The sequence below is a fragment of the Oncorhynchus keta genome, chromosome 32 (genome assembly GCF_023373465.1).
Source record: "Oncorhynchus keta strain PuntledgeMale-10-30-2019 chromosome 32, Oket_V2, whole genome shotgun sequence".
In the NCBI taxonomy this organism is placed as follows: domain Eukaryota; kingdom Metazoa; phylum Chordata; class Actinopteri; order Salmoniformes; family Salmonidae; genus Oncorhynchus; species Oncorhynchus keta.
In genome coordinates, this window is record NC_068452.1 from 17,684,322 (window position 1) to 17,695,375 (window position 11,054).

The following is an 11,054-nucleotide window of genomic DNA, read 5'->3' on the forward strand; positions in this document are numbered from 1 at the left end:
CTACTAACCTTAACACTTACCTTAACCCAAAAGGTAACTGTTACCCTAACCTCAACCCTTATCCTTATTCTAACTCAGCAAGCTGTTGGATATCAAGAGACAGTTTGTCGATAGTTTGCCCATCTGTATGGGACTATCCGAATAAAGTCTGACCGAAAGCGAAAGGTGAGTTTGAATTCTTACAATTCAACGTTCTAGTTCAATGGGACTGTATCCGTTCACAGTGACATATATCATACATCAACCCACCTTCTGATCAAAATGTTGATTTCTAAAACATACATTACAACTTGATTGAATCAAGGGATACGTGCAGCATGAGACGATCCATGTTCATGTGAGGTGCAAAACAAGGGAGAAGTCACAGAGAGAAGTCACAGAGAGAAGTCACAGAGAGAACCAAGAGACGAAGAAACTGCTGTAGTGGATACACTTTATTTACAAGCCAAACAAAACCAGGTCAGTGGGTGCACTTGGAACATTCCGGAGCCTGTTTGGAAGCTCTAGAACCGCCAGAGATAACTGACAGGTGAGGAGGTTAGGGTCATAGATCGTCAAAGAGAAAGGAAGGACACCATCGTAACCAAATGATCCCTCCTATCCCCTGAACTGTCCCCGGATAAATCTCCTCCTCCTGAGTTGACCTTTGCGTAGCCCAGTCAGTGTGCAATGTTGTGTTGTCCAAAACTGGCTAACCTAGTGGAAGTCTCTCGTGTGGGTAGTCACGTGGGAACACATGGCTAACTTACTGCAGCTATGTACCACTCTTTACAGTGCTGAAAAGGCTGAAACTGACAAATACATCTGATGTTTTTCCCTGTGTCCCTGTGTGCTAGGTGATTATGCAGCCTCCCTTCTCGGGCTTGTAGGGGTTCTTATCGTCTGGTACTCCTGTTATCAGGAGGTCGGTACCAGACGCAGCCTCACACCAGTCCATGATGTCCTTGGATGTCTTGGACACCTAAGAGAAACGGAGAGGGGTCAATAGAAGTTTGGATTCTTTCAATGCAACATTTTAATTCAGTTCAATGGGACTGTGTCAGTTTGCAGGGATGCCTTTGTTATACTACAGAGCTTCTCTACATGGACCCTTTGATGGTACTTACAGGCTCCCTGGGCGTTGAGACCTCTTTCTTCAGCTGTTCCAGCTCCATCTTAAGGATGTCAATGTCTGACATATCCCGAGCCATCTTTCCCTGAGTAGGAAGGAGGGGAGAGGACCCATGAGAGAGGGCACACAGAATAAACAACAAACATTCACCATGCTATAACAAGTATAATTCATCCAAATCCACATGAGGGTCTTTGGGATTTGCGAATGACTTCACTAATTGAACAGGTTGGCATACTTGTTTGAAATTCTTATATCTGTCTTCAACAAAGTGCTTCAATGGGTAAGCCCATGAACCCAGGTCTTAATCTTCACCTTTCAAATCCATGTAATTCCTTTCTTAGGAATCTCATGCTGGGATGACCGGTCCAAGGCACCCTGGCCTGTTTTCTATTGCATGTGTGGTAAAATAAACCTATGATGTCACAACAAGCTAAAGAAGGTTGCAGAACAGGATTATCCAATAAGAACGCACCCTATACATTGTCTAACTTTGTATGGCTAGTTGCCAGGAATTCTACTCTAATAATATCTTGCTTTTAAGTAGAGTTGATCGCTATGGGCGTGCACTGACACAATAAAATATGTCTTAGGTCAGGGATGGGCAATTTTGATGGGGTAGGGGCCACAACAAATGTGAACTGATCATGAGGGGCCGCAGTGGTTCACTGGTCCCTTTACAGTGGGTCTCTTGACAGCAGAGAGACATTTTCTAAGTTGTAGAGTTTCCAGCAATTCTAAACATTTTGCCGTGGGGGATGGGGGGGGTGGGGGGTGAGAATACACCGACTGAGTTCCAAAATATATACAGTTTATATTATATTTTTGGGGGAGGGAAATTCATCCGCTGGCCTACAAAAGGGGAACCTTAGATATCTGACTGTATGAACAAACCAATGAACTTTTGACATTATCTGTAGTCCTTGTTGACTCTTCCCTATCCTGAAAGAATCTATCATACAACTGAACTTTTGAAATACATGAAGGCTATGTGGTTGGTGTTCTTTGTTGGGTCCTACTTCAATCCGAGCCTCTACCAACACACTCTGCCAACATAATCAGGCAACCAACCAAACCCAAAACGAGCAATTACATGTCACATGAACAATCACAGCAGGTAAGGGAGCCACTGTGACAGTGGGTGGTGCAGACAACAGCTTTATTACATTGTGACTTCTAGCCACGCTGAGCAAACACACACTGCATTCATCCATTCATTTCTGTCCCAAACAAGGCCATTGTTTGGGACAGAAATAGAAGAGTACAGACAGAAATTCAGTCCCCCCCAAAAAAGACCTCAGACATCATTCAATCTAAAAAAAAAAAGAGACAGAGTTATGTCTAACAACAGTGAAAACAACTCAAAGGGGGTCGTTTACACAAATAATTGATTGTATTAGAAATGTGATACTACATCAAATGTAGTAGTGTGGCTTGTTGACTCTGGTCAATTTTTTTAAATCCATCCCTCTAAAAAAATCTAAAAGTTGTTCTAAATGCATACTATTTAATTCAATGAATTGCTCAGATGAGCTAGAATCTCCCTGAACACTGGTCCAGGCTAATGGCCAAGATTGGAGTTAGTCGCTACATCCTCTCTCCTGGCCGACACTCACCTATTGGTTGTGGGGACAGTCGATGCAGGGAAATTGTAGTCTCTCGCCCTCTATGGAACCGCTGCGATTGGGTTGTCTCCCTCCTGAGTTCAACTGGCTTACCCTGTCCCTCACCTCTCCTCTTCAGGGCGTTCTCCAGATGGCACGATGGCAGATTGGGAGGAGACTATTGCACAACCCCCCCCCTTTCCTAATCGGATTAGTCTATAATAATTAGCTGCGCCAAATGTCAACCTCAAATCACATATGACCTTTGAGTGTCACAGGAGGACAGAGAGAGAGTATCAGCTTCAGACAAATGCTCACAATGCCAATCACCGGGGGCAAACTACCTGCCCTCCATGACGCCTACAGCACCCAATGTCACAGGAAGACCAAAAAAATCATCAAGGACAACAACCACCCGAGCCACTGCCTGTTCACATCGCTATCATCCAGAAGGCGAGGTCAGTACAGGTGCATCAAAGCTGGGACCGAGAGACTGAGAAACAGCTTCTATCCCAAGGCCATCAGACTGCTAAACAGCCATCACTAACTCAGAGAAGCTGCTGCCCACATTGGGACCCAATCACTGGACATTTTAATGGATGGATCACTAGTTACTTTTAACAATGCCACTCTAAATAATGCCACTTTAATAATGTCTACATATCTTACATTACTCATATCACTTGTATATATTGTATTGAAACCCAATCACTGGACACTTTAATACATAGATCACTAGTCACTTTAAACAATGCCACTTTGAATAATGCCATTATTTGTTAGATATTACTGCACTGTTGGAACTTGAAGCACAAGCATTTTGCTACACTCGCATTAACATCTGCTAACCATGTGTATGTGACCAATAAAATTTGATTTGATTCCTTTCACATCTCCACAAATGTCAAAGTGTTTCATTTCAAATGGTACCAAGAATATGCATATCCTTGCTTCAGGACCTGAGCTCCAGGCAGTTAGTTAGATTTGGGTATGTCATTTTAGATGGAAAAGAAAATAAAAAAGGGGTGGATCCTTAAGAGGATTGTTCAGGCATGTTATGAGTATGGATGCAAGAACTGACATTTTAATGTGAAAATTACAAACATTAGAAGCCTTTTTCAACATTGAATACACTATAGATCCTTCTGGACTTCACTTGCACGAACAATTCCAATCCTTCATCCCTGTTTTGCCTCTTAAGAGTGATCTTCCTGGTTGTCTGCTTCTGTCCCATCTGAACCTGAGGCCTGGCACATTTGGTATCTGGCCCCATGTCACCTCTTATTAAAGGAGCAATCTCGGACAGATACAGGTGTAGAGTCTTAATTTGATCAGTCTTTTATTGTTGAGAATTTTCCTGCACAGCCGGAAATGCAAACTTATAGTGTATTCAATGTTTAAAAAGGCTTCTAATGTTTGTAATTGTCACATTACAATGTCAGACTTGATTTGCCCTAATGAAAAAAAAGTGTATCAACCCCTCTTATGTTCCTGCTGTAGTAAACTGGCTCAAATTAAGATCCTCCATCTGTAGGGCTGGAGAAATGAAACACTGTCATATGTATGGACGGTCAGTTCTTGCATCCATAGCCTATCTATGAGATCAAAATTATAGTTTTAACCATGTTTTGAAGCGTTACACTGATGGCTTGCAATCACATTATTTACAGATAATTTAGTTCAACAATCTAATATTTTGAATTGTGACGGAGAAAGACCACTGAACTTATTTCATGAGGCATTTATTATTGACATTCTTCAAAAATCAATGGCTATATATCATCAATCCAAAATTAAGAATCAATCCCAGATTGTCCCTTTAAAGGCCACATCCTGAATTACCAACCCCTTTAGCCTAAAGACAAATTACTTCCTGAGTCAAATCCTCCCAATCCCATTTCAGAGTCTTGTCTGTCTTAATCCATTAGATTAATGACTGAACCCTGCAACTTATTCGTTTGGACAGGCAAGTTGTCACGGCAGATTTCCTCCTCTTCCTCTGAAGAGGTAAAACAAGGATCAGACCAAAATGCAGCGTGGAAAGTGTCCATGGTTTTAATAGGAAAACTCAACATGAACACAACTACAAAACAAGAAACGTGAAAAAACAAAAACAGTCCCGTGTGGCACAAACACTGACACAGGAAACACAAAGACAGGAAACAACCACCCACAAAACCCAACACAAAACAGGCTACCTAAATATGGTTCCCAATCAGAGACAATGACTAACACCTGCCTCTGATTGAGAACCATATCAGGCCAAACATAGAAATAGACAAACTAGATACACAACATAGAATGCCCACCCAGCTCACGTCCTGACCAACACTAAAACAAGGAAAACACATAAGAACTATGGTCAGAACGTGACACAAGTCCCATACTATTGTGGAGGACTTAATTCTTCCTGCTGCCGCAGATATGGCTGTGGGAAAAGACCAAAAGAACTATACAGACAATTCCTTCATCAAACAACACTGTTTCACAGCTCATCAGTGACATGGTAGGAGATGTTTTGAAACAATTACTGCTTTGCAAGCAGTTGCTCCAGACACCACTTGGGTACGTTGCAGCATCCACCGAGAGGCTCTTGCTGCCAAGGGAATGTCTGACAGCTTGAAAGATGTTTTGGACACTACAGTCAAAATGGTTAACTTTGCATTATGCAATGATATGGTCAGCGACCATGTAACGCTTTTACAACATACAGAATTGCGCTGGTCATCAAGGGGCAAAGTATTGACACTTGTTGTTTATTGAGAGACGAGCTTAAAGTTTTCTTTACTGACCATAATTTTCACTTATCTTAACACTTGCATGATGACGAGTTTTTCACATGACTGGCCTATCTGGGTGATGTTTCTTCTCGCCTGAATGATCTGAATCTAGGATTACAGGGACTCTACGCAACTATATTCAATGTGTGGGACAAAATTGAGGCTATGTTTAAGAAGTTGGAGCTCTTCTCTGTCTGCATTAACAAGGACAACACACCCGTCTTTCCATCATTGTGTGCAAATGAACTCAAGCTTATGCACAATGTCAAATGTGATATAGCGAAGCACCTGAGTGAGCCGGGTGCGCAATTACGCAGGTACTTTCCTGAAACGGATGACACAAAATAGTGGATTTGTTATCCCTTTCACACCCTGCCTCCAGTCCACTTACCGATATCTGAAAAAGAGAGCCTCATCGAAATTGCAACAAGCGGTTCTGTGAAAATGTAATTTAATTAGAAACCACTGCCAGATTTCCGGGTAGGGCTGCGCTCAGAGTATCCTGCCTTGGCAAATCGGCTGTTAAGACACTGATGCCCTTTGCATCCACGTACCTATGTCAGAGTGGATTCTCGGCCCTCACTAGCATGAATACAGACACAGACTGTGTGTGGAAAAGGATTTAAGACTGAGACTCTCCATTACAACCCAACATTGCAAAGTTATGTGCATCCTTTCAAGCACACCCTCCTCATTAACCTGTTTTGAGTTATTCACAATTTTTTATGAACAAATAAGGTTTAACATGTAAAATGGCTAAATAAAGAGCAACATTATTGATAATTATTATATTATTATTTGTGCCTTGGTCCTCTAACCGAGCCAGGTTGTGACAAAAAAAACTCACACTCAATCTTATGTTTAATATATGTATTGTATAGTGTGTGTGTGGCAGGCTTACATTGATGGCAAAAAAACAACATTTGAGAGTGTGCTGACCCTGGTGCTAGAGGGAGTACACAGCGGGAGGTTGAATGTTTAAAGGTGTATGGGACTATACCTTAACCTAACCCTAACCTTAACCTGTGTGGGTCTTGGTTGCATGGGGAGGTGTCAGGTTAAAAGCTGTGGGTTTACAAGCAGAGGAAAATACTTCTTTCTACAGTTACAAACAGTCTTTACACCTAAAATAATAATTATACATATAAACATTTATTTTGTTTTAAATTGTAGTTTTATATAATAATAGTAATATGTATGATTTAGACAAAGGTTTTAAGGTTATAGTTATAGTTTAATATTGCATGGTAAACTTAATAAAAAATATTTTAATATGTATGCATTTCTGTACTAAAGTTTTCCAAGAAAATAAAATGTTTGAAAGAAAATAAAATAAATAAAATAGTTATTCCTCTGGACCTCTGTCTCTCCCCCCTATGAGTGTGTGTGTGTGTGTGTGTGTGTGTGTGTGTGTGTGTGTGTGTGTGTGTGTGTGTGTGTGTGTGTGTGTGTGTGTGTGTGTGTGTGTGTGTGTGTGTGTGTAGCTTGTAACCTGACACCTCCTCATGCAACATGCCCCCCACACGGAGCCAAGCCTTCTCGGAAAGGGGTTTGGTTTGCCTTCTCTCGGGCTTGAGTGTAAAGGCTCTGATTGTCCACAAGAGGTCAAGATGTCCTTCTTCTTAGTTGTCTGTGGCTTCAATGACATGTCATGTAGTCTGGAGCAGAACTAAAAGATGGTGTTCCCTTCCTCTCGTTCTGGAAGAGTGGTCCTTTGAAGACAGGCTAATCAGCCGTGTCGATGATCCCCTGTGGGGTGATGAGAGCAGACGATGGTCTGAAGAGAGTAATAGGATGGTCCTACTTGAATTCACTTTCCTAGATACCGTACTTAGGACAGCTAATCAGCTGTACCAGTGATTGTCTGAGGTGAGCATCTCGCCTCTTCCTCCTCGTGTTGGTCTTCAGGATTCAAACCGCGATGGACATGAGCTGCAGCTCTTTGTCTCTCTGGTCTAAAGGAAGGTGAGTTTCTTTCTTCACCTCGTGTGTGGAGGTGTCAAAGCCCCAACACCAGTTCTATCCTCCCCTCTGCGGGTGGGAGAAGGTCTGGTTATTGTCAGCAATTGCCAAGCGCATCTGACCCATTGTGATCCTCACAGGACAGTCATGACAAGTGTTAGTGTCCATCTGTTGATTCCTGAGTGTTGAACTTATGCCCACTCTATAGCCACCCTGGCAATTATCTGACCCTTCTGGTCATTACAAACGTAGGAACATCCTGAATAAAAAATAAGGGACACATGTACTCAGCACAGCCCTCGGAGCAGGGTTTCTCTCTCATTTTAGTCCTAGGTTTATGACTTCTAGGGAGTGTTTCCTAGATGCTGTGCTTCGACATATGCATTGATTGGTCTTAGGTTTTTAGACTGGTTATCTGTAAAACACTTTGTGACAACTGCTGATGCAAAAATAGTTTTTAAGAAATACATTTGGTTGATTGACAGATCTTATTATTATCATAATCATAATAATAATGTTACAGGTGAGACATACCCAAAAATGTGACGTATCAAAAATGTGACGTATCATATCAACAAAAAGTATTGAATCAACAATGACATAATATGCAATTAACTATTTCGTTTTTAAAATACTGATTTACACATTTTAAAAAAAGTATGAAACCTAGACTTCAGTTTAAATAACAATGAGGTGACTGAAAAAGGTTGTATATGTATTAGGTTAATAAGATCATAGTTTACATGTAAAAAAAAAACAACTCAACGCATAATAACTAAATCCAAATATGTATTTGTGTTATAACCTCTGAAAAACATGTCGTCTACAACTCACAAGTGCTATTAAAAATGTGTAACAAATTGAAATACATAATAATATATACATGTACCACATCTCAATATTCACAAGAGACATATTCTAAACTTTTAAACAAAATTGTAAACTCTTTACACATACTTGTGCTAATTTCACATAACTAAATGCAACGTCAGTGTCAGTGTATTCATCCTTAGATGATGTGGGGAATGTGTTATAGTGTGCACATGTTCCCCCTGTAGATATTCCATAACATCTTAGATTCTAGTACATTAGTAGTACGTAACAGTGTAATAGTGCAGTACTACAGTACGGTCCTGTCTTGACAGTCTCGTTTGAAACTTTAATAAAGCTTCTTGTCTATTGTCAGAACGCGCCTTCTCGATATGTGTGGTACTGTATATAAAACATCAGTGACTCCTTGATTCACCGAAGGTTCTCGCTCTCTACAGTTTAACATGAACAATATTTCCCTCCCTTCTAAAAACATACTTTTGGATTATAAAACACGTAAATCAAAAAAGGATGACTAAAATAGCCAATGTATCTTGTCATGTCATATACATCATAACCCAGGGGAGGTCGAAATTGTTGTTTAAATGTTGCATATACATCTTTAAGTACATAGGCATTGAGTTACATGTTAGAATGTCTGATAAACAACTATATTGTAGACATTGACAATATATAAACATAATAATAACATTTTACCTGCACCTTTATGCAGACGATACAGTTGTGTATTCTATTGCCCCGCCTCGCTGATGATCTATCTGAACTACAGTATGCTTTCATTTTTTTTACAGAAAACCTTTATTGACCTTAAATTATTATTGAATACGTGCAAAACTAAGTATATGTTGATTTCGTGAGGGCACAAAAAATGATTCTAATGATTGAAATGTATGTACCTAGTATGGTGTGTCAGTATAGACGTTAAGTTGTCTTAAAAAAAAAAACATTCATAAATTAGTTAATTAAGATGCTGAGTATAGAAAGGAGCTTCTTCTATATTTTGAATCATTTTGCACGCCCAATTTTTCAGTTTTTGATTTGTTAAAAAAGTTTGAAATATCCAATAAATGTTGTTCCACTTCATGATTGTGTCCCACTTGTTGATTCTTCGCAAAAAAATACAGTTTCATATCTTTATGTTTGAAGCCTGAAATGTGGCAAAAGGTCGCAAAGTTCAAGGGGGCCGAATACTTTCGCAAGGCACTGTATGATGCCTGAATAGGAATAGGATCAAGCCTACTGGAATTCCTGATCAATTCTCGATACAAAAAGACACACCACTGTTTTGGGGTTAATTCCACATCTGCTTGCATTGCTTGGTATTATATATTATGTATTAGCATGGTATGAAACATAAATAATACAAAAAAGACGGGATGATCTGTGTTCAATACAGGAGGAAAACTAACTGTAGCATGCTTTCTGGTCACGCGCCTCTAACAGTACACTTCAAGCTACCCTCTTTCAAGATGGCCGTACTTCTTCATTACACAAAGGAAAAACCTCAACCAATTTCTAAAGACTGGTGACATCCAGTGGAAGTGGTAGGAACTGCAAGAAGGTCCCATAGAAATTTGGATTCCCAATGGAAACTCCATTGAAAAGAGTGACTTAAAAACAAATCTGAATGGTTTGTCCTCAGGGTTTCGCCTGCTAAATATGTTCTGTTATACTCACAGACATGATTCAAACAGTTGTAGAAACTTCCGAGTGATTTCTATCCAAATCTACTAATAATATGCATATCTTATCTTCTGGGATGAGTAGCAGGCAGATGAATTTGGGCATGCATTTAATCCGGAAGTGAAAAATACTGCCCCCTGTCACCAAGAAGTTAAGGTTGCTGCCCCCATCATCGCCAACCTTATCTCAGACATGTTTAACATGTCTCTCCATTATGGGGAGGTTCCCATTGCTTGGAAGGCAGCCACGGTTCATTCTTTTTAAAGGGGGAGATCAAGCTGATCCTGTTATAGGGCTATTTCTGTTTTGCTCTGTTTATCAAAAGTGTTGGAAAAACTTGTCAGTAATCAACTTACTGGCTTTCTTGATATCTATCGTATTCTCTCTGGTACGCAATCTGGTTTCCGCTCAGGTTATGGATGTGTCACTGCAACCTTAAAAAGGTCCTCAATGATGTCACCACTCCCATTGATTCTAAACAATGTTGTGCTGCTATTTCTATTGACTTGGCCAAAGCTTTCGACATGGTAGACCATTCCATTCTTGTGGGCCGGCTAAAGAGTATTGGTGTCTGAGGGGTCTTTGTCCTGATTTGCTAACTATCTCAAAGACTGCCACTGCCACTCGCGAAGGAAAAACCCCAAGGGTCAATCCTAGGCCCCACGCTCTTCTCAATTTACATCAACATAGCTAAGTAGGAAGTTCCTTAGCCATTTATATGCAGATGACACTATCCTTCTCTCAGCACATATCAAAGCTGCAGGCTAAAAGTTAAATCTAGGCTTGGTTTATATCGTAATCGCTCCTCTTTCACCCCAGCTGCCAAACTAACCCTGATTCAGATGACCATCCTACCCATGCCAGATTACGGAGACATAATTCATAGATTGGCAGGTAAGGGTGCTCTCGAGTGGCTAGATGTTCTTTAACATTCGGCCATCGGATTTGCCACCAATGCTCATTATAGAACACATCATTGCACTCTATACTCCTCTGTAAACTGATCTCTGTATACCCGTCGCAAGACCCACTGGCTGATGCTTAATTTATAAAAACCCTCTTAGGCCTCACTCCTCCCTATCT

General features: G+C 40.5%; 1 protein-coding gene across 1 annotated transcript; it reads right to left on the reverse strand.

Moving 5' to 3' along the window:
• Nucleotides 1-416: 416 nt before the first annotated feature.
• gngt2a (guanine nucleotide binding protein (G protein), gamma transducing activity polypeptide 2a) lies at nt 417-2,879 on the reverse strand. The gene is made up of 3 exons (XM_035746426.2): nt 2,728-2,879; nt 1,107-1,196; nt 417-961 (listed from the first exon to the last, which is right to left on the reverse strand). The coding sequence occupies exons 2-3, from the start codon at nt 1,188-1,190 to the stop codon at nt 833-835; spliced, it is 213 nt and encodes a 70-aa protein (XP_035602319.1). The 5' UTR covers nt 1,191-1,196; nt 2,728-2,879; the 3' UTR covers nt 417-832.
• Between the last annotated feature and the right edge of the window lie 8,175 nt (nt 2,880-11,054).

Excerpts from the sequence above, each read along its gene's own strand:
- gngt2a (XM_035746426.2), bottom strand. The coding sequence starts at position 1,190 with ATGGCTCGGGATATGTCAGACATTGACATCCTTAAGATGGAGCTGGAA. Across the intron at positions 962-1,106 it reads TCTCAACGCCCAGGGAGCCT|GTGTCCAAGACATCCAAGGA; the intron begins GTAAGTACCATC and ends CGTTTCTCTTAG.